The 23,431-nt window shown below is 51.4% G+C and overlaps 2 protein-coding genes across 7 annotated transcripts in view; both read right to left on the bottom strand.

Moving 5' to 3' along the window:
* The window catches only part of EVA1C (eva-1 homolog C), a 95,225-nt gene that overhangs the window by 24,607 nt on the left and 47,187 nt on the right, over window positions 1-23,431 (bottom strand). For 5 of the 6 annotated variants that reach the window (XM_055129505.1, XM_055129508.1, XM_055129506.1 and 2 more), the window contains one exon: window positions 14,794-14,946. The exons of the other annotated variant lie outside the window; for it this stretch is intronic. In XM_055129505.1, the coding sequence (XP_054985480.1) occupies window positions 14,794-14,946 (153 nt within the window). The remainder of the gene's footprint in view (window positions 1-14,793; window positions 14,947-23,431) is intronic. 6 annotated transcript variants of the gene reach the window in all.
* On the bottom strand, window positions 20,189-22,052 carry LOC129402197 (small nuclear ribonucleoprotein G-like). The gene is given in 3 exon segments (XM_055127665.1): window positions 20,189-20,271; window positions 20,274-20,382; window positions 22,008-22,052. Coding segments are annotated over 3 exon segments (237 nt in total).

Below are 23,431 nucleotides of genomic sequence, written 5' to 3'. Positions count from 1 at the left end.
AGCCCTTGGTCACCTACCCTCTGCACTGTGGCCACTCCCCTTTAAAAGCAACCCCTCCCCCACAACCCGGAGCCACCCCAGCCCCCTCTCTCCTTAGCCAGGCTGCTAGAAGAGTCCTCCAAGAGTGCTCACAAGGAAAGGGGGGGGAGAGAGAGAGAGACAGAGACAGAGAGACAGAGGAGGAGGAGGAGGAGGAGGAGGAGGAGGAGGAGGAGGAGGAGGAGAAAAGTGCCTGCTATAGAGGCAAAGAGGCAGGCTGGGGTGTGTGGTGGGAGGGAAACTAGGGGCAATGGTTTCTGGGAAATGGACACTGGTGGAGGAATGGGTGTTGGAACACTTTATTTCTGAAACCCGATCATGAAGGGCTTTATTACTGTGTCTCTCACAGTAACTCAATTAAAAAGAAAGAAAAAGGAAGGAAAGAAAGAAAGAAAGAAGGAAGGAAAGAAAGAAAGAAAGAAAGAAAGAAAGAAAGAAAGAAAGAAAGAAAGAAAGAAAGAAAGAAAGAAAGAAAGAAAGAAAGAAAGAAGCTGGAGCAATAGTACAGCAGGGAAAGCATTTGCCTTGTATTGTACGCGGATGTCCCAGGTTCGATTCCCAGCATGCCATATGGTCCCCTGAGCACCGCCAGGAGTAATTCCTGAGTGCAGAGCCAGGAGTAACCCCTGAGCATCGCTGGGTGTGACCCAAAAAGCAAAAACAAAAGAAAGAAAGAAAGAAACAAAGAAAGAAAGAAAGAAAGAAAGAAAGAAAGAAAGAAAGAAAGAAAGAAAGAAAGAAAGAAAGAAAGAAAGAAAGAAAGAAAGAAAAGAAAAAAGAGAAAGAGTGAAATAAAAAAAAAAGAGGTCCTCCATGGCCCTGCTGTGCTGTCGCCCATCCTCACGGTGTCTCTGCTGCCCCCACGTCCCGACGCCCCTCCCTTCCTTCTCGCCTCAGACCTCTCTCTTGTCCCCTCCCAGGAGCACAGCGGGCTGGAGTCCTTGTCCCACTTCGGAGCTTGGGTTACCCAAATCTTCTTGTTGCGAGGTTCCTTCCCCACCGGCGTTGCCTGCTCGAAGGGTTCCCCTCCCCCCCGAGAGCTCCCCCTGCAGCCGCCTCTCCCCCTCCCGTCACCCCCCACCAGCCCTTGGGGTCTCCTGAGCAAGCAGGGACCTTGTCAGAGGCCACGCTGGTTGGGGTCGGAGCGATAGTACAGCAGCGGGCAGGGCACGGGCCTTGGACTCGGCTGACCCCAGTTTGATCCCCGGCACCTCAGGCAGCACCCCCGGGCCCCGCCAGGAGTGATCTCTGAGTGCACGGAGCCAGAAGCACGCCCACGGACTGCGGCCTGCCCACCTCCCAAACGTGTCCATGCTGGTCAGGGCCACCTTGTAGAGGCACAGTCTGCTCCCCTCATCACCTCCTCCCCTCTCCCTGTCTGCACCCCACCTCCACACCGTACCTCACTTCAGGTCTCTTCCCGCACCCTGATGCTCTGGCGTTAACCCCGCGTCCTCCCTGCACCCCTGTTCCGAGCTGACGCTTTGCCAGCCCGTGTTTCAACTGGCTGCTCCTCCCCTAACATGGCCTCCTCCCCCCCACACCACCATGGGGCTCATCCCTTCTGACTCTCCCCTGCATGACCTCCAGCCCTCCCCACCCACCCAGGAGGTCACGGCCAACTTCTTTGGGGGAGGGGGCTGGGGATGGGGCTCCCAAAGCTGTGCCCCAGGAGGCCCGAGGCTCTCTCCCAGCGATTCCCACCAACCAGGCTGGCGGGTCACTGCAGGGGTCCGAGGATGTGGTCCTGCTCAGCCCCTGCAGTGCTGGGGTCCTCTAGGTGCACACCTGACAGTGCTGAGGGGCCGATGGAGTGCCAGGAGCAAACTGGGGTCAGCCGCATGCCCGAGAAGCAAGGCAAGGCAAGCGAGGCAAGGAAGCATCTTACTTCATGGATCTCACCCGATTCTACCTGTCTGAGGGACAGAGAGTCGAATGAACATCCGAAAGCAGCTGAGGTGCTAAACCCAAGTGGCTTCATACAAATATCGAAAAGACAAAGTCCAAAGGCTGGAGAGTTAGCACAGGGATGAGGGCGCTGGCCCTGCACGCAGCCAATCCAGGTTTGATTCTCGGCACCACATCGGGTCCCCTGAACCCCACCAGGAGTATTCCCAGAGCATAGTGCCAGGAGTAAGTACTGACCACAGCAGGGCGAGGCCCAAACACAGTCAGAGTAAACACCAACCCCCGATAGGATGGTAAGCAGGTGGCGGGAAGGGAAGCAGACGAGGAGGTGGTTAATGAGGAAAGCTTCATGCTTCTCTAGATGAAAGGGCCTTAATATCACTGATCAGCCCACTTAGCCATGGTTGCACGGCTAATGGTTGGTTAAGAGTTGTTTGAACCCCACTTAAAAAAAAAGTGCCTTGGCTTAATTGTGATAATTAAAATAATCACTCGTTCTAAGATGCTTAGAACCTGTACAGAGCAAGTGTGCGGGAAGTTTGATTACCGAGAAAGGAGGGGAGCAGGGGAGCCAGGACTGGGGGAAGAGACAGCTCTGAAGACGAGTGACAGATATGGGGGTTGCAGGCTGTGGAGATGGTACATGGGGTAGGGCACTCTCCTTGCATGCGGCCCACCGGTTTTGATTCCCAGCACCACCTGAGCCCTGCCTGCAGTGGTCCTGAGCATAGAGCCAGGAGTAAGCCCTGAGCATTGCCGGGTGTGGCCCTCCAACAGAGAACTCCACCCGACTAATTGTATGAAGGTTCTGAGTTTGCTGATGCCTCATTCCACATGGTCTACACTTGGGTGCCCAGCAAGCCGGCAGGGACTGTAGGACGGAGGGGACTGGAATAACCCCCTAGGGAAAGCACCGTGTCCTCCATGGAGTGGTGTGTGTGTGTGTGTATGTGTGTGTGTGTGTGTGTGTGTGTGTGTTGTGTGAGGCTGATCTGGGAGCACAGATCCAGGCTGAGATGTTGCATTATAGACTCCAGCGACTGCCAAGGTCTGTGGGTCCTGAGCTCACGTCCTCTCAAAGCTCATTCTGGGATGGAAAGGGAGTCCCTTTTCTCTTTCATTTTTTGTAAGGGACGTGGAAGGCAGTTTGAGTCACACCTGGTGGTACTCAGGAGAGACCCTGGCTTTACTCGGGAGCCATATTCAGTGCCCACGATTGGACTGGGCTCATGCAAGGCAAGTAGGTGCCTTAGCTGCTGTATTATCTCTCTGAGCCCCCTTTGCTGGCTGCTGCGGAATACTCCTGCCTCACAAAGATATCTTCCAGGACCCCTATTTGGAAGGACCCCTTGAATGAAAGAAAAGGAATGAGAGTGCTGGAGGAACTTGACAGAACTGTCATAACATGGTTTGGGGCCCACACCGAACCTGTACCAGATGCTGGAAAAAACAGAGATCTTAGAGAAGAGGAAAGAAAATGGGCTCAAGAAGAAATACAAATGACCTTTGCACATGAAAAAATGCTCTACATCAGGGAGATGCAAATCAAAACAACAGCGAGATATCATCTCATACTGAAAAAGCTACACACATCAAAAAGAACAAGAACGACCAGTGCTGACGCAGATGTGGGGAGAAAGGGACTCTCCTTCATCGTTGGTGGGAATGCCGACTGGTCCAGCCTTTTTTTGAAAACAATATGGACATGCCTCAAAAAAACTAGAAATTGAGCTCCCATATGACCCAGCAATACCATTTCTGGGAGATATCTTAGGGACCCAAAAATACACAGCAGAAATGCCATCTGCACTTTATGTTCGTTGTGGCACTATTCACAGTAGCCAGAAACTGGAAATAACCTGAGTGCCTGAGAACAGACAATTGGTTAAAGAAACTCTGGTACATCTACACAATAGAATATTACGCAGCTGTTAGGAAAAATGAAGTCATGAAATTCGCTTATAAATGGATGTACATGGAGAGTATCATGCTGAGTGAAATGAGTCAGAAGGAGAGGGACAGACATAGAATGACTGCACTCATTTGTGGGACATAAAAAATATATTATGAGGGTGCTGGAGTGATAGCACAGCGGGTAGGGCATTTGCTTTGCACGTGGCTGACCTGGGTTTGATTCCCAGCACCCCATAGGGTCCCCTGAGCACCACTAGGGGTAGTTCCTGAGTGCAGAGCCAGGAAGAGCCAGGAATAACCCCTGTGCATTGCTGGTTGTGACCCAAAAAGCAAGGACCAGGAGGATTGGTCTACACTTGGAAGCCTGGCTCAAGTGCTGGGGGAGAAGGCAGTTGGGATAGAGAAGGGACCACTATGAAAATGATAATTGGAAATAATCATTCTGGATAAGAACTGTGTGCTGAAAGTAGGTAAAGGAACAAACATGATAACCTCTTAGTATCTGTATTGCAAACCATAATCCAGAGAGAGAGAGAGAGAGAGAGAGAGAGAGAGAGAGAGAGAGAGAGAGCCTGCCATAGAGACAGGCTGGGGTGGAGAGAGGTGGTGGGAGGGAAACTGGGGTCACTGGTGGTGGGAAATGTACACTGGTGGCGGGATGGGTATTGGAACATTGTATATCTGACACCCCATCATGAACAGCTTTGTAACTGTGTATCTCGCAATGATATTCAACTAAAAAAAAAAGAAAGAAAATGAGTCCAGCCACCCACAGCTTTTTTAAAATATAGAAAAGACTTCATAAGGCTGCTCAGGGGTTGCCCCTCCGAGGACAGCGAGGACCCCAGAAGCATGGACAGCTGTGAGAACCCCCAAGCCTAAGGCAGAGGCAAGAACTGCAGCGTGCAGAGCCCAGAAGGGGGCGGCTGCAGGCTGGGACACGGCATTGCCTCCTGAGGTCAGATCTTCCGAGCCTCCCGCTCAGGCTGCGCCCCCCACCACCCCCCCCACGGCCGGGGGCCGGGGCAGGTGCCCATCTCTAGCGCGTGCGCAGTCCCCACCTCACTCTATACCTGAGATGCTCTCGCCCCCGTAGACCCCGAGGATCGCCCTTTCCACTACGTTTCTGGGAAGTCTGCTGAGGCAACCGTGGACGTCAGAGAACATGCAAGTCCGAGCTGATCTCACCCGCCGACTCTGCCCGTGGCCGCTGGACGCTGGCCAAGAGCGTGACCTTGGGCCTGTCAGCACCCGGGGGAATCCGGCACAGACTGGTTGGCTGGTGTATTTCACCAACACTCGCTTGTCAGTGACGGCTGTCTCCAGGCTGTACCGCCGCTTACCCAATTAGACGCTTTGATAATTTACAGTCTAAAATAGACACCTCTGGGGCTGGAGAGATTGTCGAGGAGGTAAAGTGGTTTTTTTACGGTGTTTAAAATTTTTATTATTTATATGGGTTTTTTTTTTGGGTCTTCAAATATTTTTTTTTTACAAAGCTGTTCATAATTGGATTTCAGTCATACAGTATTCCAACACCCGTCCTTCCACCAGTGTACATTTCCCAGCACCAGTGTCCGCAGGTTCCCTCCCATCACCCCTCCGCCCCCCACGCCCCACCCCTGCCTGCCTCTAAGGGGGATACTTTGCTTCTCTCTTTCTCTCTCCTTTTGGGCACTGTGGTTTGCCATCTCCACAGCCAGGGAAAACAGGGGTTAGGAGGACTGGCCAATGGCTGGAACTAACCACACGTGTGTGGGGGGCTGAGGGGAGGTAAGACAGAGAAGAGACAGCTATGGCAATAATAGCTGGGGATGACCGCGCTGGACGGGAGCTGAGGGTTAAAAAGTAGCTAAGGGATATTCCGGATAACCTTTCAGGAACAATAAAGTGTCTTCCTTGCCTGCAGCTAAGCCTGCTTCCATCCCTGGCACCTTATACGGTCCCTGAGCACAGCCAGGGGTCACTCCAGAGCACAGAGTCAGCCAGGAATAGCTCCTGAGCAGCGCTGGGTGTCATCCAAATCTCAAACCCTCAAAAATAAAAAAAAAAACTTAAGATAGTTTGGGTTCCTATTAAGTAAAGACCTATATTAGCTACAGTGCTACAGTGCTACTACACACACACACACACACACACACACACATATATATATATATACATATATACATATGCACTGTAGCACTGTCGTCCCGTTGCTCATCAAGTTGCTCGAGCGGGCACCAGTAATGTCTCCACTGTGAGACTTGTTACTGGTTTTGGCATACCGAATACGCCACTGGGAGCTTGCCAGGCTCTGCCGTGCGGGCAGGATACTCTCGGTAGCTTACCAGGCTCTTTGAGAGGGATGGAGGAATTGAACCCGGGTTGGCTACATGCAAGGCAAATTCCCGCTGCGCTATCGCTCCAGTCCATATATATATATATATATATACACATATTCCCTGAATATCAGTTGCACTATCAAGGAAAAAACTCTTGACCTTTAGAGAACATCTTCCAGGAGACCCAGGAGATGCATCTGTGTTATAAATCTCCTTTCTTGCAAGCCTAAGGCTGAGAGTTGGAGCCCTGGGCCCCCCCCCCCCCAACATGCACACAGTCTACAACTGTGCTGCTGTGCGGGGTCTTGGTGCCATAGCCAAGTGTGTGTGAGCAGCACAGCTAAGTGTGCGACCACCACAAATAATGATGGGAGCCCCGCCCCAAGCACAGGTCTCATGAGCACTTGTGAGAGCTTCCCTACAAACCCACCTTCTTCGAACACGACAACCAAATGTGTGAGCCTGCTACCCTGGCATTGCAACAGCAAAGGAAGGGCAAGGAAGGGAGGGAGGCGGCCTGCATCCTTCTGTCACTTTCTTGTGCGTAAACGTTCCCAATGGGCTCAGCTGCTCATGGCTGCAGATTCCATGTCCCCACTGATTAACACAGTGGTGAAAACTCAAACATTAAGCACCACTTAATAGAGATGCACACCAACAGGACTACACAGCTCTCCCAGCTCTACTGATTTTTTTAAAAAAATTATTAATTTTAGGGGGCTGGAGCGATAGCACAGCGGGTAGGGCATTTGCCTTGCACACGGCCGACCTGGGCTCGATTCCCAGCATCCCATATGGTCCCCTGAGCACCGCCAGGGGTAATTCCTGAGTGCAGAGCCAGGAGTGACCCCTGTGCATCGCCAGCTGTGACCCAAAAAGGAAAAAAATTTATTTTAAAATAAACTATTTATTTTATGGGGCTGGAGCAATAGCACAGCGGGTAGGGCATTTGCCTTGCACGCAGCCAACCCGGGTTTGATTCCCAGCATACCATATGGTCCCCTGAGCACCGCCAGGGGTAATTCCTGAGTGCAGAGCCAGAAGTAACCCCTGTGCATCGCCAGGTGTGACCCAAAAAGCAAAAAAAAAAAAACCTATTTATTTTAAATTAATTATTAAATGATTTTTGTGGCAGGGAGGGGAGGCACACGCAGTGGTGCTCAAGGACTACTTATAGGTCAGTGCTCAAGGAGTTAATCTGGGCTTGCTCCAAGACAATAATACGAAGCTGGGGCAGAACCTGGGCCTCGGGCATACAAAGCATCTGCTTAGACCATTGAGCTATCTCACTGGCCCCTGGATGATTCTCACTTTGAAATATTGTCATCAATTCCTAGGGCTAAACATTTGCACACGCAATGTTTCCCGAGGAAAACAGCCGTTTCCAAGGGAAGACATAGAAGTAGAGTACTCTGTCCAAGGCTATTCGGAGAGCTGAGGCGTGGGGCTGTGCAGAGAGAGCCAAAGGGCTGGAGGGCATGCTCTGCACGGGGGAGACCTCAGTTTAATTCCAAGGACTGCATAATATGAGCTCCCGAGCACAGAACCAGGAGTAGGTCCTGAACACCGCTTGGCGCCGCCCCAAAACCAGAGGCTGAAGATGAAACCCGCCTCCTGGCATGAGACCACTACCCTCTCTGGCCCCAGAGCGTGTTTGCTCTCTTAAACAACCTGCAAGCAAAGGCATTTATCCCGTGGGAATGGAAGCAATCATAGAACCTTCTGGAATCAGCCCAAGGTAAGTTGGGCCTGACCAGATTCGGACTCTGGGCTCCCAACCATTGGCAAAATAATTTTTTTTTAAAGTGGCTATTTCCCTCCCAGGCTGATTTTGTTGGCCCCTCTCTTCCTGGCGAACGACCTGCCACCCCCAAATACATGTGATAACAAGATAGTCAGCTATTTAATTTTTAATTTCCTGGCCACCATTTAACACCGAAACCGAAGTTAATCGCTCTTTACAACCGGTGTTTATTTGGATAATTAGGGCTGCTGCTCTGAAGGGACTGTCTTGGCAACCAAAGTCCCTGGCACCTTGATCTTCGCCTGAGACGCCCAGGCCTGCCCGGGGAGGGCCTCCCCCCCCCACCCCGCTCAGGACTGCGGGCGGCTCCTTCTCTCCGCGAGGAAAGGGCTGGAGCCCACCCAGAGCACGGAACTCGGGCAGGAAATGACGAGTCTCCGTGGACGCCCCCCAGAAACAGCTGCCAAGGCCCACTCCCTCGGTCCACGCCCAGGTCTGTGGAAGGCGCTCTGTCCCTCTCTCTCTCTCTCTCTCTCTCTCTCTCTCTCTCTCTCTCTCTCTCTCTTTCTCTCTCTCTCTCTCTACTCTCCATCCCTCCCTCTCTCTTCCCCTTCCCTTCCCCTCTATTTTCCTTTATCTCTCTCTCTCCCTCTCTCTCCTCTCTCTCTTTCTCTCTCCCTCCCTCCCTCTCCTTCATTCCCTTTCCCTTTCCTTCTTCTCTCTCCCTCTCTTTCTTCCCTCTCTTCCTTTCCTTCCCTCCTTATCTCTCTTTATCTCTCTCCCTCTCCTCCTTCCCTCCCTCTCTTTTCCTCCCTCCCTTCCTCCCTCTCTCTTCTTCTCCTTCCCTCCTTAAATCCCTTTCTCTGTGTGTGTATGTGTATCTCCCTCTCTGTCTGTCTCTGTCCCTGTCTCTCCCCACTCCCCCTCAAGTGAAGAGGGAGCCAGGAGATTGGGTTCCTTGTGCTAGAGCGCCCGTCAAACAAGAGCCTGGCTGTGGAGAGCTCTTTCAGCCACAGCCAGGCAGGTTAAGATAGCAGACTCATGTCCTCAGGCAGCCGTCTTGTCTTCACCATCACAAGAAAGAGTTTTGATAGGGAAAGAACAGGGCTATAGACTCAGGGGGTGCCAAAAGGAGTCCCCCAATTTCCTCCTGCGTTAGTCTCCTGAGGTACATGGCCTTATCTGTGAGCCTAAACGAAGGGTTAAGCTCTGAGGGGAGTGCAGCTGAGATGCCATCCTCCCCTTTAGGCCTTGCTACCCTGCCCTGATGCTGCTCTTCAGCTGCTTTAGAATGGCGCCTACTGGGGGTGGAGCGATAGTACAATGGGGAGGGCATTTGCCTTGCATGTGGCTGACCCGAGTTCAATCCCCGGCATCCCAAGCACTGCAGACCCTGGAGTAATCCCTGAGCATTGTTGGGTGTGACCCAAAAAGAAGAAGAAGAAGAAGAAGAAAGAATGGTGCCTATCAAAAAGATTGGAAACCACTAGTGGTTCTGGAGCTTCGGGGAGAAGGGAGCCCCCATCCCCCACTGGTGGGAATGCCATCTGGGCCCCCCTCCATGTATGGAGACTTCTCATCGAGTCAGAAGAGAAGCTCCCATACAACCCACTTGGCATCGACCTCCAAACACAAAAGTAGTAATTTTAAAGGCTATGTGCACCCCTATGGCCACTGCAGCACCCGGCAAACAGTCAAGCTATGGAAACCACCTAAGTGTCCGGCAACAGACGAGTGGGTCAAGAAGTTAGGATCTAGATGCACAATGGAATGCAATGCAGCTGTAAGGAAAGATAAAATCACACCTTTTTTTTTTTTTTTTTGCCACGTGGACGAAACCAGAGGGTACCAGGTTAAACAAAGCAAGTCAGAGGAAAGACAAATACCAGATGATCTCATGCATCTGGGGAGTGAGATGCAACAAGAACACAGAATGCTGAGCAATGACCAAGCCCTTGACACTGGGGTACAGAAGCAGTTACAAAGGAGAGTGGGAGAAAGGGGGCAGACGAACACACCAGGGTCAGACAGAGTGGAGGAAGGCGGTAAATATTTTGTTGGGGGTGATGGTGTAAATAAGTTTGTATATTAATTCTGTGACTTTTAACTCCGTTATAGCTTCTAAATTATAATAAATAACATTTTTTAAATATGGGGAGCTGGAGCAATAGCATAGCTGGTAGGGCGTTTGCCTTGTACGAGACTGATACAGGTTCGTTTCCCGGCATCCCATATGGTCCCCTGAGCACCGCCAGGAGTGATTCCTGAGTGCAGAGCTAGGAGTAACCCCTGTGCATCACCAGGTATGCCCCAAAAAGCACAAAAAGAAAGAAAAGAAAAAGAATATAGGGTTGGGGCTGGAGCAATTGTTCAGTGGGTAAAGAGTTTGCCTTGTGTGCAGCTGACCCAGGTTCAATTCCCAACATCCCATGTGCTCCCCTGAGCACCGCCAGGTGTGATTCCTGAGTGTAGAGCCAGGAGTAACCCCTGAGCATCGCCAGGTGTGACCCAAAAAGCCAAAAAAAAAAATAGAATACAGGGTTGGAGATGGGGGCGGGGCAATAGTACAGTGGGCGGGCCATTGTCTTGCATGCAACTGACTCGGGTTTGATCTCCAGCATCACATATGGTCCCCCAAGCATCACCAGGAGTGATCCCTGAGGGCAGAGCCAGGAATCACTCGGGAATGACTCCTGGCAGCTGCTGGGGACCATATGGGATGACAGAGATGCAACCCGGTTTGGCCTCATGCAAGGCAAATGCCTTGTCCCTTGTGCTATGGCTCCGGCCGCCCAAGTGCATCTCTGAGGACACTTCCCAACTTCCACAGGGAACGGACAGAGCAGGCTGATGCTTCTACTCAGCTCCCGCCCCCCAGGCAGCTCCAGACACAGAAGCCCTCCCAACACCCCCAGGGGCTGAGCAAATGTGATTTTCTGTGGGACGATGTGGGGAAGGCCCGGCCTGATGTGTTCCAGATGGCGCCAGCCTTTGCATCACACCGTGACTGGGAGTCTCTGCCCAGCCTGATCCTGCCTGGGGGACAGCAAGTCCTGGTGGCCTAGGGGAATGCCCAGTGCCACTGACAGGAGCTACTGACAGGCCTCAGTGTGCCCTGAGAGGCTTGAGGGAGGATGACTTAGTGCTGGTTGCACACACCCCAACTTCCACCGGTGTCACCCTCTCCTCTGCCACTCAGTTGCTATCTGGAACTAATTCCACACAGAAATGCCCAGAATGAAAGCAGTGGCCAGTCTCAAACACCCAACCAAACAGGACGTCGAGAAACCTGTACTACTGCACAGAGGAACAAGAGGGAAATTTATCCAGGAAAAACAACAACCACAACAGCGTGAGGAGTATTACTCTCTGCTCTGTCACGAGCTCATACACTTTATTTAAGAAATGTAAATCCCCTCTCTGCAAGACGTAAAACATTCAATCAAAAGGACATGCACACTATTATCCATTGCAGCGCCAAGCGCAATAGCTATGACATGGGGTTAACCTGCGTGTCCAGCGACAGACGAGTGAATTGTGAATGTGTGCTGTTTATACATAAAGGAATACTATGCAGCTGCACAAAAGGACAAAGTCATGCACTTCACTGCACCTTGTATGGAACTGGAGGATAAGTGAAGTGAGCCAAAAGAAAAACAAGCATGGATGATCTCACTGCCTGTGGGATACAGAATACCCGAATGGGGGAATGCAGGTATTGGAGGGTGGAAAACTCATCACCCTTGACCCCAGAGTACAGGAAGGACAGAGAAGAAAAGAATTCAAAGGGAGGTAGAAAGAATAAGCAGATGGGCCACAGCAGGGGGCAGGGGGCAAAGGCCTTGGGTACATTGGTGGTATAGATGTACCCAGGAGGGGTGGCATAGTGGCAGAGCCATCCATCCAAACCACAGGGCCAGCAACACTGAGAGCTGGAGATCCAAACCACAGCAACCAAAAGGGAAAATATGCGGGAGGCAGGCTGGGGGGTGAGACAGGACCTGAGGACGGTGGCAGGCAGAGGGGAGTTGACACCAGTGGTGGGACTGGCGTTAAAAGATAGTATACCTAAAACTCAACTATGAATAACTTTGTAAATCACGGTGTATATATATATATATATATATGTATATATATATATATATATTTGCTTTTTGGGTCATACCCGGCAATGCACAGGGGTCACTCCTGGATCATGCACTCAGGAATTACTCCTGGCGGTGCTCAGGGAACCATATGGGATGCTGGGATTTGAACCTGAGTCAGCCGCATGCAAGGCAAACGCCCTACCTGCTTTATTATCGCTCCAGCCCCAAATCACCATGTCTTGATAAAAAATAATAAATTTTTAAAAATAAATTATTTAAATGGAGATCCCAACAGAAAAGTAAAATGACAAAGAGGAGAAACACAGGATTCAGCACAATAGGCATGAAAATGTAGGGAGATGTGCAAGGTCATTCATATACAAAGAAAGTTCTGTGTGTGTGTGTGTGTGTGTGTGTGTGTGTGATGTTGGCTCAAACCCAGGGCCTGACACAAGCAAGCTGAGCACACTATCATAGAACTACATTCCTAGTCCTTAGAGAGGAAAAAATCAGAGTGGAGTAAGTAGTTGGTGCACACCTGCTGGTCCTCAGGGCTTAGTCCTAACTCAGTGCTCAGGGATCACTCCTGGTGGTACTGGGGTGGAGAGAGAGGGATAACCATGTGGGATTCTGGAGATCAAACCAGGATCTGCCGCACATAAGGCAAGCACCTAAGCCTCTGTATGATCATGCTTTTTTTTTGGGGGGGGGGATTCTGTTTTGTTTCATTGCTTGGGGGCTTCACCCAGCTCTGTACTGGAGGTGAAGGGAGAGTTTTTGTTCCCAGCAGCACTCTGAGAACCATCAAACCTTGCGCCTTGCATGCAAATCATATTCTTAAGGCTCCAAGTTTTAGAACACTGAAAAACAAGGGGCCAAAAAGATAGTATAGGGGTTAGCACTTGCGTTGCATGTGGCCAACCTTGATGCCAAGCCCTGGCAGCAAATCTGGTCCCCTGAGCACCACAGGGGCCACTCCTGAGCACAGAGCGAGGAATAGATCCTGAGCACCGCCAGTGAGGTCCCATTGCCTGCCCCCCACCAAAAAAAAAAAAAAGCCGATTGAACAAGAGCTTCAAACAATTCAAACAGTCCCCCATGTGCTGACGTTGGCTGTCCACGGCGTCAGAATCAGAGGCTGCCTGTAAAATCCCCCCAACTACCGTTAATAGCCCCGAGCTCTGTCTCAAGTTTTCCCTGCTGACCAATGCTCCCTTTGCAGTGTTCTCTGCTCCACGGGAGGGCAAGGCAAGCCTACAGCCCAGCCCCCACCCGGGCATCTACCGATATGGCAGGCAGGATTCTCCAACTCTGAACAGCCCCAATACACATCATTCAATACTGCCTCCACCGAGGTGGCAGGAGAGGTCAGCCTCAGAGTGCCTGGGAACGGGGGTACCATGCTCCCGGCTTTAGATGTGGAGACCCCGTGCCAACCCTCAACCCCCCCAGGAATCCCCAATCTGCTAAGGAGTTCCGAAAAATGGGGGAATGGGGTCCCCACAGGTGTTCAGAGGGGCTGTGCTCCAATTTGCCTATTCGAAGGAGGTGGGGTGTCACCTGGGATTCAGGAGACCCCAGCAGCAGTCAGGGGCAGGATCATGCCCTGGCCGAAGGCAGTCGCTGAAAGCAGGGAGGAAGCTGTGGTGACAACTAATGGCACGCTGGTGTCAGTGTGGAAGGGAGGATGGATATTCAGTGCCACAGAGGAGGAAACTGTTTCCTCCAGGGTCTCTCTGGCCCCCTCAGCAGCTGAGGCTGTGACCACCAGCGCCCTCTGCAGGTCTAGCTAAGAGCAGCAGGTTGGGCAGGAGAGAATTCAGTGGGCTGAGCTCTGCATGCAGGGGACTCGGGTTCCATCCCTAGCACCGTGTGAGGCCCCTGAATACCCCCAGGAGTGACCCTTAGAACTGATCCACGAGTAGCCCTGGGCACTGCTATGTGTGTACACCTATACCAGAAAAAAAATACAAACAAAAAGGCACAACAGATAGCCCAGGACAGTTTGCTGCTGTGTTCCCGATAAGGACCCTCCACTTTCTTTTGCAAAACACCCTTTGCTCTCTCCACTGTGACTGAGGGTGTGTGCTTGTCATTTTCTGACCCTCACAGCTCACACACACACACACACACCACACATACACGCACGCACACACACACCAGATGTTACAGTGGTATAAATTGTTTTAAATGAGTGTTTACATTGTGCTTGCTGCTCCCACATTTTGATATGCCTTGATTTTTTCCAGATGGGATTCCTCATGACTCCTTTGTCCAGTGGATGAAAGGCCGCCCCATTAACATCCACTGCCCATAGATGACCCTTGCATACAGCAGGCGCTTAATCAATAACCCGGATGATCCCTTGCTTCTCTGCATACAGTAGGTGCTCAATCACTAACCCGGATGTCCCCTGCTACCCCGCATACACCAGGTGCTCAATCAATTACCTGGATGACCCCTGCTTCCCTTGCATACAGCAGGCGCTCAATCAATAACCTAGATGCCCCTGCTATCCTGCATACATCAGGTGCTCAATCAATAACCCAGATGTCCCCTGCTTCTCTGAATACAGCAGGCATCCAGTCAATAACCCGGATGACCCCTGCTTTCCTGCATACAGCAGGCACTCAATCAATAACCGGAGCCACATGCTCACTGGATGGACTCAGGTGTAGGGGTCAGCGAGGGATGGGTGGCTCTCCCCTCTGATCAAAGGGAGGCACCCTTCCTCGGGGAGCCAGCCCCCCGCCCCAGGACCCAGGCAGCCACTCACCGAAGGGCGGCAGCCACTTGGCCTCGGGGGCGCAGAGGTGGCGCTCTTGGCTCCTGCGGCCATAGGTGGCCGAGTAGATGTTGAGGAACTTGGACTCGTGGCAGTGCAGCTTCAGCATCTGGTCTTCACACACGGTTTTATTTTTCAGCTCATCTGCAGCAGAGACAAAGCCCAGTGGCACCTTCCTTAGAGGGGTGTTCGGGGACCAAGGGCCAAGACAACCCTATTCCGAGGGGCAGCACACGGGTGAGGCTCGCAGGGATGGGCCTGCCTGCTGGGGGTGGCAGGGGGGATCCCAGAACGGACAACTCTCTGTAGGAACTAGAGGAGGCAGCGGGGAGGAGGTCGGGCCTCCAGGATGCACCTGGCCTTATTGGATGTTTTTCTATACTGCATTTTGAGGTCGCCCATTTCTGAATCAAAGCAGACTTTTATATATATATATATATATATACATATATACCACGGGGAGCTTGCCAGGCTCTGCCATGCGGGCGGGATACTCTCAGTAGCTTGCCGGGCTCTCTGAGAGGGACGGAGGGATCGAATCTAGGTCAGTCGTGTGCAAGGCAAACACCCTACCCACTGTGCTGTCGCTCCAGTCCAATATACTGGGCTCCAGTTCCAATATACTCCAGGAGTTTATTGCAACAATATACTACTGAAACTCAGTCATAAATATCGCTGTGATTTTGTAATTCACAGTGATTCAATAAAAAATTAAAAATTAATTAAAAAAATTTTTAACTGGGGCCGGAGAGAGAATATAGGAGTAGGCCACTGGCCTTGCATATAGCCGGCTCAGCTTAGATCCCCAACATCCCTTACAGTCCCCTGAGCACCACCAGGAATAATTCCTGAGTGCAGAGCCAGGAGGAACTCTTGAGCATTGCTGGGCATGCACTGGCCTGTGTTGTTTTGCCCCAAAGCTGGTCCACTGCTGGGCTAGTGTTTGCTAGTAATGTTTCTTCCCAAAATGTGAACAAAAAATAAAATAAAATAAAAGGGCAAGGGGTGAACACTGGCACCATGGTGTCAGAAAGATAGAACAGATGTGAAGACTCTAGTCTTGCCTAGGGCCAACCCCAGTTCGATCCCTGGCACCACACATCAACACTGTCAGGAATAATCCCTGAGCACAGAGCTGGGAGTAGCCCATGAGCACTGCTGGGTCTGGCCCCCAACAAAAATAAACCATTTTTTTCCCTAAAAATATTGGTCAGTTTTATACTCTATGAATTGTACTGCAAGGAAGTTTTCTAATCACAACAATCAAATGCATGGAGAACCTTCTCACACCCTCATCCTCTTGTAAACTCTTCCCTGAACATTAATCAGGGCCGGAGAGATGTTCACTGGCTGAACAGCAGGAAACTCGGTTTTGATCTCTGTCCCAAGTATAACTGAGTAGGAAGAAAAACCAAATAAATAGTAACCCTCCCCCCCAAAAAAAGTGATCACAAATAGTCACTAACTTTATTATGCATCCTTTGTTTCATTTGGGGGCCACATGCAGCAGTGCTCAGGGCCTACTTCAGGCTCTGTGCTTTGGGACAGTTCCTGGCAGGACTCAGGGGACAGTATGGGATTCTGGGGATCCGACTCGGGTAGGCCACACGCAAGGCAAACGCCCTCTCACTGTACCACCTCTCCAGCCCCCGGGTGCATTCTTATTGATTACTTAAGTATGGACGGTTTCATTTTCAAAAAAGTTCTTCTGAGAAGCGCCTCTTTCTACCCACCCCTCCACATTTGAGTCCAGCTATTTCGAGACTGTAAGGATGACTCAGCTATGCGTGATGCCGATGTTGTCTCTTTGGCTCTTTCCCCAGCCTGCCACAAGTCTCAGCTTTGCAAAATAAAGGTCAAAAGGCTAGAGAAGGGGCCCGGGAGTCAAGGTGCACGCCTTGTGTGCAGGCGACCCCATTTCAATCCCAGCACTTTAGGGTTCTCAGGGTCTCTCCAGGGGCAGCCCTGCAGGCTCCAGAGCACCACCGGGTGTGGTTCCAAAGACCCCAGCACCACTTCATGGGGCCCAGGCGACCTGGGAAGCACAGAGCCCACAGCACTGCTTCCTCGGGTCCTTGCATTGACTCATCGTTCGTGACCAAGAACTGCAGTAGGGGCCCCCTCCAAAATGAAAAAATAATCCCCTAGAAAAACAGACGATCAGGGTTTTTCCCCCTCAGCCTCCTTTGCATTTTGGAAGGAAACATCTCTAGCAAACACTCGCCCAACAGATGGGACAGTTTTGGGCCAAAACAACACAGGCCAGGCAAGGACAGCAGTGCTAAAACACAGATCCTGGCCGGCCATTTGGGCCTCCTGCAGGAGGGAGTCACGCAGAGGACAGTGAGCCCCTCCCCTTCCTAGCCCCCCTTTGACTCCTTTTTATTTGCCCTTTCTTACTGGACCGGAAGTGCAGGCTAAAGCCAGTTTCCAGAGAGATCTCAAGCCAATGCTTTTCAAACTATCACGGGAGGTCTGTGAACTGGTCAGGAAATCAAGAGTGTGAGCAACATTTAAGAATGTGGAATAAAAAATGTACAGTAGAAGTGACATCTGCACTTGTATGTTTATTGCAGCACTATTTACAATAGCCAGAATCTGGGAAAAAACCCGAGTGCCCGAGAACAGATGACTGGATAAAGAAACTTTGGTACAGCTACACAGTGGAATACTATGCAGCTGTTAGAAAAGATGAAGTCATGAAATTTGCATATAAGTGCATCAACATGGAGAGTATCATGTTAAGTGAAATGAGTCAGAAAGGGGGACAGACATAGAATGACTGCACTCATTTGTGGGATGTAAAGTAACCTAATAGGAGACTAACACCTTATGGATAGCAGAGATAAAGGCCAGGAGGATTGCTCCACGCTTTGAAACCAGTCTCACATGCTGGGGGAGAAGGCAGCTGGGATAGAGAAGGGACCACTAAGTAAATGATGCTTGGAGGGCTCGCTCGGGATGGGAGATGTGTGCTGAAAGTAGACTATGAACCAAACATGATGGCCACTTAGTACCTGTATTGCAAACCATAACACACAAAAGGAAAAAGAGAGTAAAATGGAATGTGCCTACCACAGAGGCAGGGAGTGATGGGGGTGGGGGTGGCGGGAGGGATACTGGGAACATTGATGGTGGAGAATAGGTACCGGTGGAGGGATGGATGCTCGAATATTGTATGACTGAAAAATATACATGAAAGTTTGTAAGTCTGTAAAAAAAAAGATGCCTAATAAAAGATGGAAACTTGAGAAAAAAAGAATGCGGAGTAAGAAAGAAAGCCATCAGCGTGAGCGGGGCCATGGCGAGAAAGAAACCTCACTACTGTTGGCGGAAATGTTCCTGGTTCAACCTCTCTGGGAAAGTCCTATGGAGATTTTCCCAGAAAAGTAGGAAGAGAACACTCATTCGACCACACCCTAACCACTTCTTGTCATCTATCCCCCAAACACAAACACATGACTTTGGAAGGACCTATGCATGCCTCTGTTCATTAGTATAATAGCCACAACAAGGAAACCACCCAAATGTCCAACAACGTAGGAACCAACCAAGAGGTTGTGGTGTATACACACAATGGAATACTATGCAGCTTCAAGAAAGAACATAGCCATGCAATCTGCAGTGAGAGATGGAACTAGAAGGTATCATGCTAAGTGAAGTCAGAAGGAAAGGGCCAGAGAGATAGCCCAATGGGTAGGGCACTTCCCTTCCATTCAGTTGACTGGAAGTCATTCTCCAGTCAGCAATATGGTCCTCCACACCTGCCAGGAGTGAACCCTGAGCACAGAGACAGGAGTAAGTTCTGAGCACTGCCAGGGATGCCTCCACACACACACACATAGGGACAGATACAGAATGATCTTTTTCTACGTCAGACTTAAAGATAACAGTGAAGGGAGCAACAAATAGCCCAAGGTCATGGAACTGGAGGATTGGTCCACAGAACTGAGCTTGGGGGCAGGGGAGAGGGGGTGGAAGGGGCGTCTGGGAGTTTGGTGGAGGGAAGTGGAGGCTGATGGCTGTGGTGTGGGGATGATGCACTCACTGTCATTAGCAATGCGGGAAATCCACAGTGCCTCAGTCAAGACAACAAAGAGAGAAGAATGCGGAAACATCCCAAACATCTTTCCGGTTGGGTCAGACTAGAAAGCCAAAATGTTTTCCTGCCTCTGCCACCCGGACAAGTCCCCACCTGAAGCCTCACCAGCAGGAGCGAGTAATTAATTCATTAGGGAAATGAGAGGGTGGCAGGAAGGAGTCGAAAGAGGGTGGCCCTTTCATCTCCTGGAATCGAAGCCCCAGAGTGATCACAGGAAAGAAAATCATTTCTAAACAGGAATGCCACCTTCGCCCTGCCTCCCGGGCAGCAGAGGAAGGCAAACGTCTAATGAGCCGCAGCTCTGGCATGGACACAGGGGGCGGGGAACCTTCGAGATGCAGAAGAGAGCAGATGCCCGCTGCTCAAGCCCACAGACCCTGCCCCATGCACCCAGGAGGAGCCGTCCACAAAAGGGACATGTGGGGTCCAGCGCTTCTTCTTCTGTTCTCCCCCCGACTCACTGGATCTTCGGAGAACCGTGTAAGCTGAGGGTCAGCAAAGGATTTGGTGACCTTCGCCCACAAACTGCTTCCGGCTGCTACTTAAGCTCCTTAACGGCCACTATCCAGAGACACACAAAGGAATCTCCGAACCGAGCAGCTTACTGCAGAGATTTCTCCAAACCCTCATTTGTCTCAAATTTTAGAATTCCAGGAGCATGCGGCCGCTTTTGCGGCCGCACGACATCTTGTGCTATTTATAACAAGCAATACAAAAAAAGGGGGAGATTATCTGCCATAGAGGCAGGAGAGGTGGGATGAGGGGGATACTGGGGACCTTGGTGGTGGAAGATGTGCACTGGTGGAGGGTTGAGTGATTGATCATTGTATGACTGAAGCTTAAACAGGAAAGCATTGTAATTGTATTTCACGGTGATTTTTAAAAAATAACAATAAATTAATAAATAAAATTGACATTCAGGGCTGGAGCGATAGCACAGCGGGTAGGGTGTTTGCCTTGCATGCGGCCGACCCAGGTTTGGTTCCCATCATCCCATATGGTCCCCTGAGCACCGCCAACAGTAATTCCTGAGTGCAGAGCCAGGAGTAACCCCTGTGCAATGCCAGGTGTGACACCCCCCAAAAAATTGACATCCTGAACAACAACAACAAAAGTAATGTGAAGTTCATGCCCAACTTAATCAGCTAAATCAGTGACAATAAATAACAGTACTCCTGCATTTTTGACTATTACAAAAATTTATTTGACTAAAAACATACATTCACGAAAATGTACATGGCCCAATTTTGTATCAGTGACAGGAACATGTGGAAACACCTGCCTTCAGAAAATGTCTACAGCCGCTAAGACATTTTCCAAGGCTTCTAGCATGGCATCACTATTTCCTCACCTTGCCACCATTCCATATTATTCTGTGGCCCACTTGCTGCCATCTCGACACGTTCATCTATCACAAGATTCATAAGAGGATCAAACCCTCGAGGTGTTCCTTGGGCATGTCTGCCGCCATTCAATTTCTTTTTTCTTTTGCTTTTTTAGGTCACACCCAGCAATGCACAGGGGTTACTCCTGGCTCTGTGCTCAGGAATTACTCCTGGAAGTGCTCAGGGGACCATATGGGGTGCTGGGAATCAAAACTGGGTCGACCGCATGTAAAGCAAACGACCTACCTGCTGTGCTATTGCTCCAGCCCCCCCACCCACCCCGCCATTCAATTTCATCTGGAAAGGGGTAGGCTTGGCTCCTGGTGTCTCCTTGAGGGACTCAAAAACACCTCCAAGACAAACAAAACTCAATGCCTTCCTCATGTTCCCGGAGTAGGCCAGGAGTCTCTGGAAACGTCTTATTTCTTCCTTTTTCATTTCTTGAGAGGGGCTCCCAGTCAGTGCTCAGAGGACCTGGGGGTCACTCCCAGTGATACCAGGGGACCTGCAGATCAATCCTCAACAGAATCCTGGGTATCAAACTCGGGGCCTCAAGTATGCTCAGCTTGCACTTAATCCTGCAGACCTCTTACTTAAACAAGAACAGGTTCTCTCTTTATCTTTCTTATCTTATTTTTTTTTAGATTATACACATTTTTACAGCCAGGCCAGGCACCAGTAGGCAATCTCTCTCTGATTTATTGCAGAGAACAGAGTTACAGAGGGTAAGGCGTTTGCACTGCTCACGGCCAACACCGGTGCAAATCCTGACACCCCATGTGGTTCCCCGCCCCTCCCCGCCCCAAGCTTTGCCCAAAGTGATCCCTGAGCATAGCAGGGTGTGGCCACAAAAGCTAATAAATAAATAATAAATAAATAAAACCGGGACTGGAGCCATAGCACAGTGGGTAGGGTGTTTGCCTTGCACGTGACGGACCTGGGTTCGATTCCCAGCATCCCATATGGTCCCCCAAACACTGCCAGGAGTAATTCCTGAGTGCAGAGCCAGGGGTAACCCCTGAGCATCACTGGGTGTGGATCCCCCCCCCCAAAAAAAAAAAACGAAGGAAACCAAAGAGACGGGGATGCCAGTGTTTGTGACAGCTGTGCAGAGAGACAGACATTGGCAGCCAGGGCTCAGCTGGGTCCCAGTTTATGAGCAAAGCAACCCCTGGCACCGAGGGGACGGGGAGTGTCACCTTCAGGGCTGGGGGCTACCGCGCCCCCTGGGCCTGCAGGTCACTGACTCAACACTTCAGCGTGGGGTTTCCTTGGACTCAGACTGGGAGAGGGGGGAGCACCTTCCAGAGATGGTTTCTCTGCAGCCTGTGTGTCAGCAGGTGGGGGCAGGGGACATGGGTAGGGAGAGCCCAGGCTCTGCTTCAAAGACAAACAGGAGCAAACCCGCCCCCTCCCAATACCCCCCCACCCCATACACACAGCACATCTCAGGTGGCTGTGGATGCGGGACGGGGTATGTTAGCACCAACGTCATTTACAACACCAGGAGCGATGCTATCAGCGTAACTGACAGAGACCCGGTTATGTTTATGATGTTTTTCAAAGCACTGGTGAAGGAGCACCCAGCTGGGGCTGCACCCCCCCCTTCTTAGGGCAGGCCACAGCCCTCCCACCCCCCATCACTCCCACCCTCGGTCCCTTGGTGATCATTGGGAACAATCAAAGCGGAACTGCGTGGATCTGGTTGTTGCTCAAACAGCGGCGGACTCGGAGCCCTTCTGAACCGTTTCCATGCGCGGCATTTTTGCGTGTTTGTGATTTTGTTTCTCTTTTTTTTTGGGGGGGGTGGCACACTCAGTGATGCTCAGGGCTTACTCCTGGCTCTGCACTCAGGAATCGCTCCTGGTGGTGCTCATGGGAGCACACGGGGTGTTGGGGATCAAACCTGGGCTGGCTGCATGATGACAGATGCCCTACCCTCTGTGCTATCTCAGGCCCTGGTTTTGGGGTTTTTTGGCTTTTTTTTTTTTGCTAGGTTGAGGCTAAGGGGAGACACCTAGCAGTGCTCAGGGCCTACTCCTGGCTCTGTGCTTGGGGATCACTCCTGGCAGGGCTCAGGAAACCATATGTGGTGCCAGGGATCGAACTCAGCTTGGCCCTGTGCAAGGCCAAGCCCCTACCTGCTGTGCTCTGGCTACAGCCCAGGTGCATCTTATATGCTGCTCCCTCTGTCAGATGCCTCCTGAGAACTTCGGCAGAGGTGCCCTGTCTTTCAGGTCTGACAGATTTGCCTCATGCTACTTCAAGACCCCACAAGCACTGGCCCAGCAGATACACAGAGACAAACCCAGACCTAGTGGCTTCCATTCAACGAGTGGAAACCCGAGGGCCCGCGACTGGGGGAGGAAATGTTGCATGTTGCAAACTGGAGGGTGGGTGGGTGGCGAGGGAGAAGGGCTGGGGGTGTTGATGAAGGAAGGTTCCAGGCCAGTGTGCTGATAAAATAGCTCCCCAGAGGGGCTGGAGCAATAGCATAGTGGGAAGGATGCTTGCCTTGCATGCACCCAACTTCTATTCGATCCCGGCACCCCGTCTGGTCCCCCGAGCATCGCCAGGCGCTATGAGAGCAGAGTGGCTGCGAGTGCAGACAGGAGTCAGCCCTGGGCACCTCTGGGTGTGGCCCCAAAGCACACAAGCAAAACAATTCTCCGGAAGCAAAGCAAGAAGCCGTGATCTGCAAATCCCAAACTCGCAGGGTTTATAGCATCTGTCAAGGCTGGAGCAGGAGGGAGAAAAAGAGTCACAGGAGGTGAGAGGGCTCAGAGACAGGCGTCACCCCCATGCGCGTTTCAGCACCCCCAGGGGAGCCCCCCTCTCATGAGATGTGGAGTGTGGGGGTCTCTGGGCCCCGTGGGGGCAGGGAAGGCTCAAGGCGCTCTGAGCTGCGGGCAAGCTCTGCCCCCATATGGGGGCGGGGCTGGGGCGGAGCCAATAGGAGCCGGGACCCCACAGAGCCCGAGGAGCCCACAGAGCCCGCAGAGCTCCCTGGTCCCGTCTGCAGGTGCGTTCCCAGATATCAAGCTGGCCTGTACCTGACCTTGGACTCCAGAGCCCGGAGGTCCGTTTTGATAAGACACCTGGTTTACAGCCTTCCGGGGGCAGCTGGGAGCGCCCACAGAGG

Source organism: Sorex araneus, chromosome 2 (genome assembly GCF_027595985.1).
Source record: "Sorex araneus isolate mSorAra2 chromosome 2, mSorAra2.pri, whole genome shotgun sequence".
Taxonomy (NCBI): domain Eukaryota; kingdom Metazoa; phylum Chordata; class Mammalia; order Eulipotyphla; family Soricidae; genus Sorex; species Sorex araneus.
The sequence above is the reverse complement of the archived record's forward strand: the minus strand, read 5'-3'. Positions and strand labels throughout refer to the sequence as shown.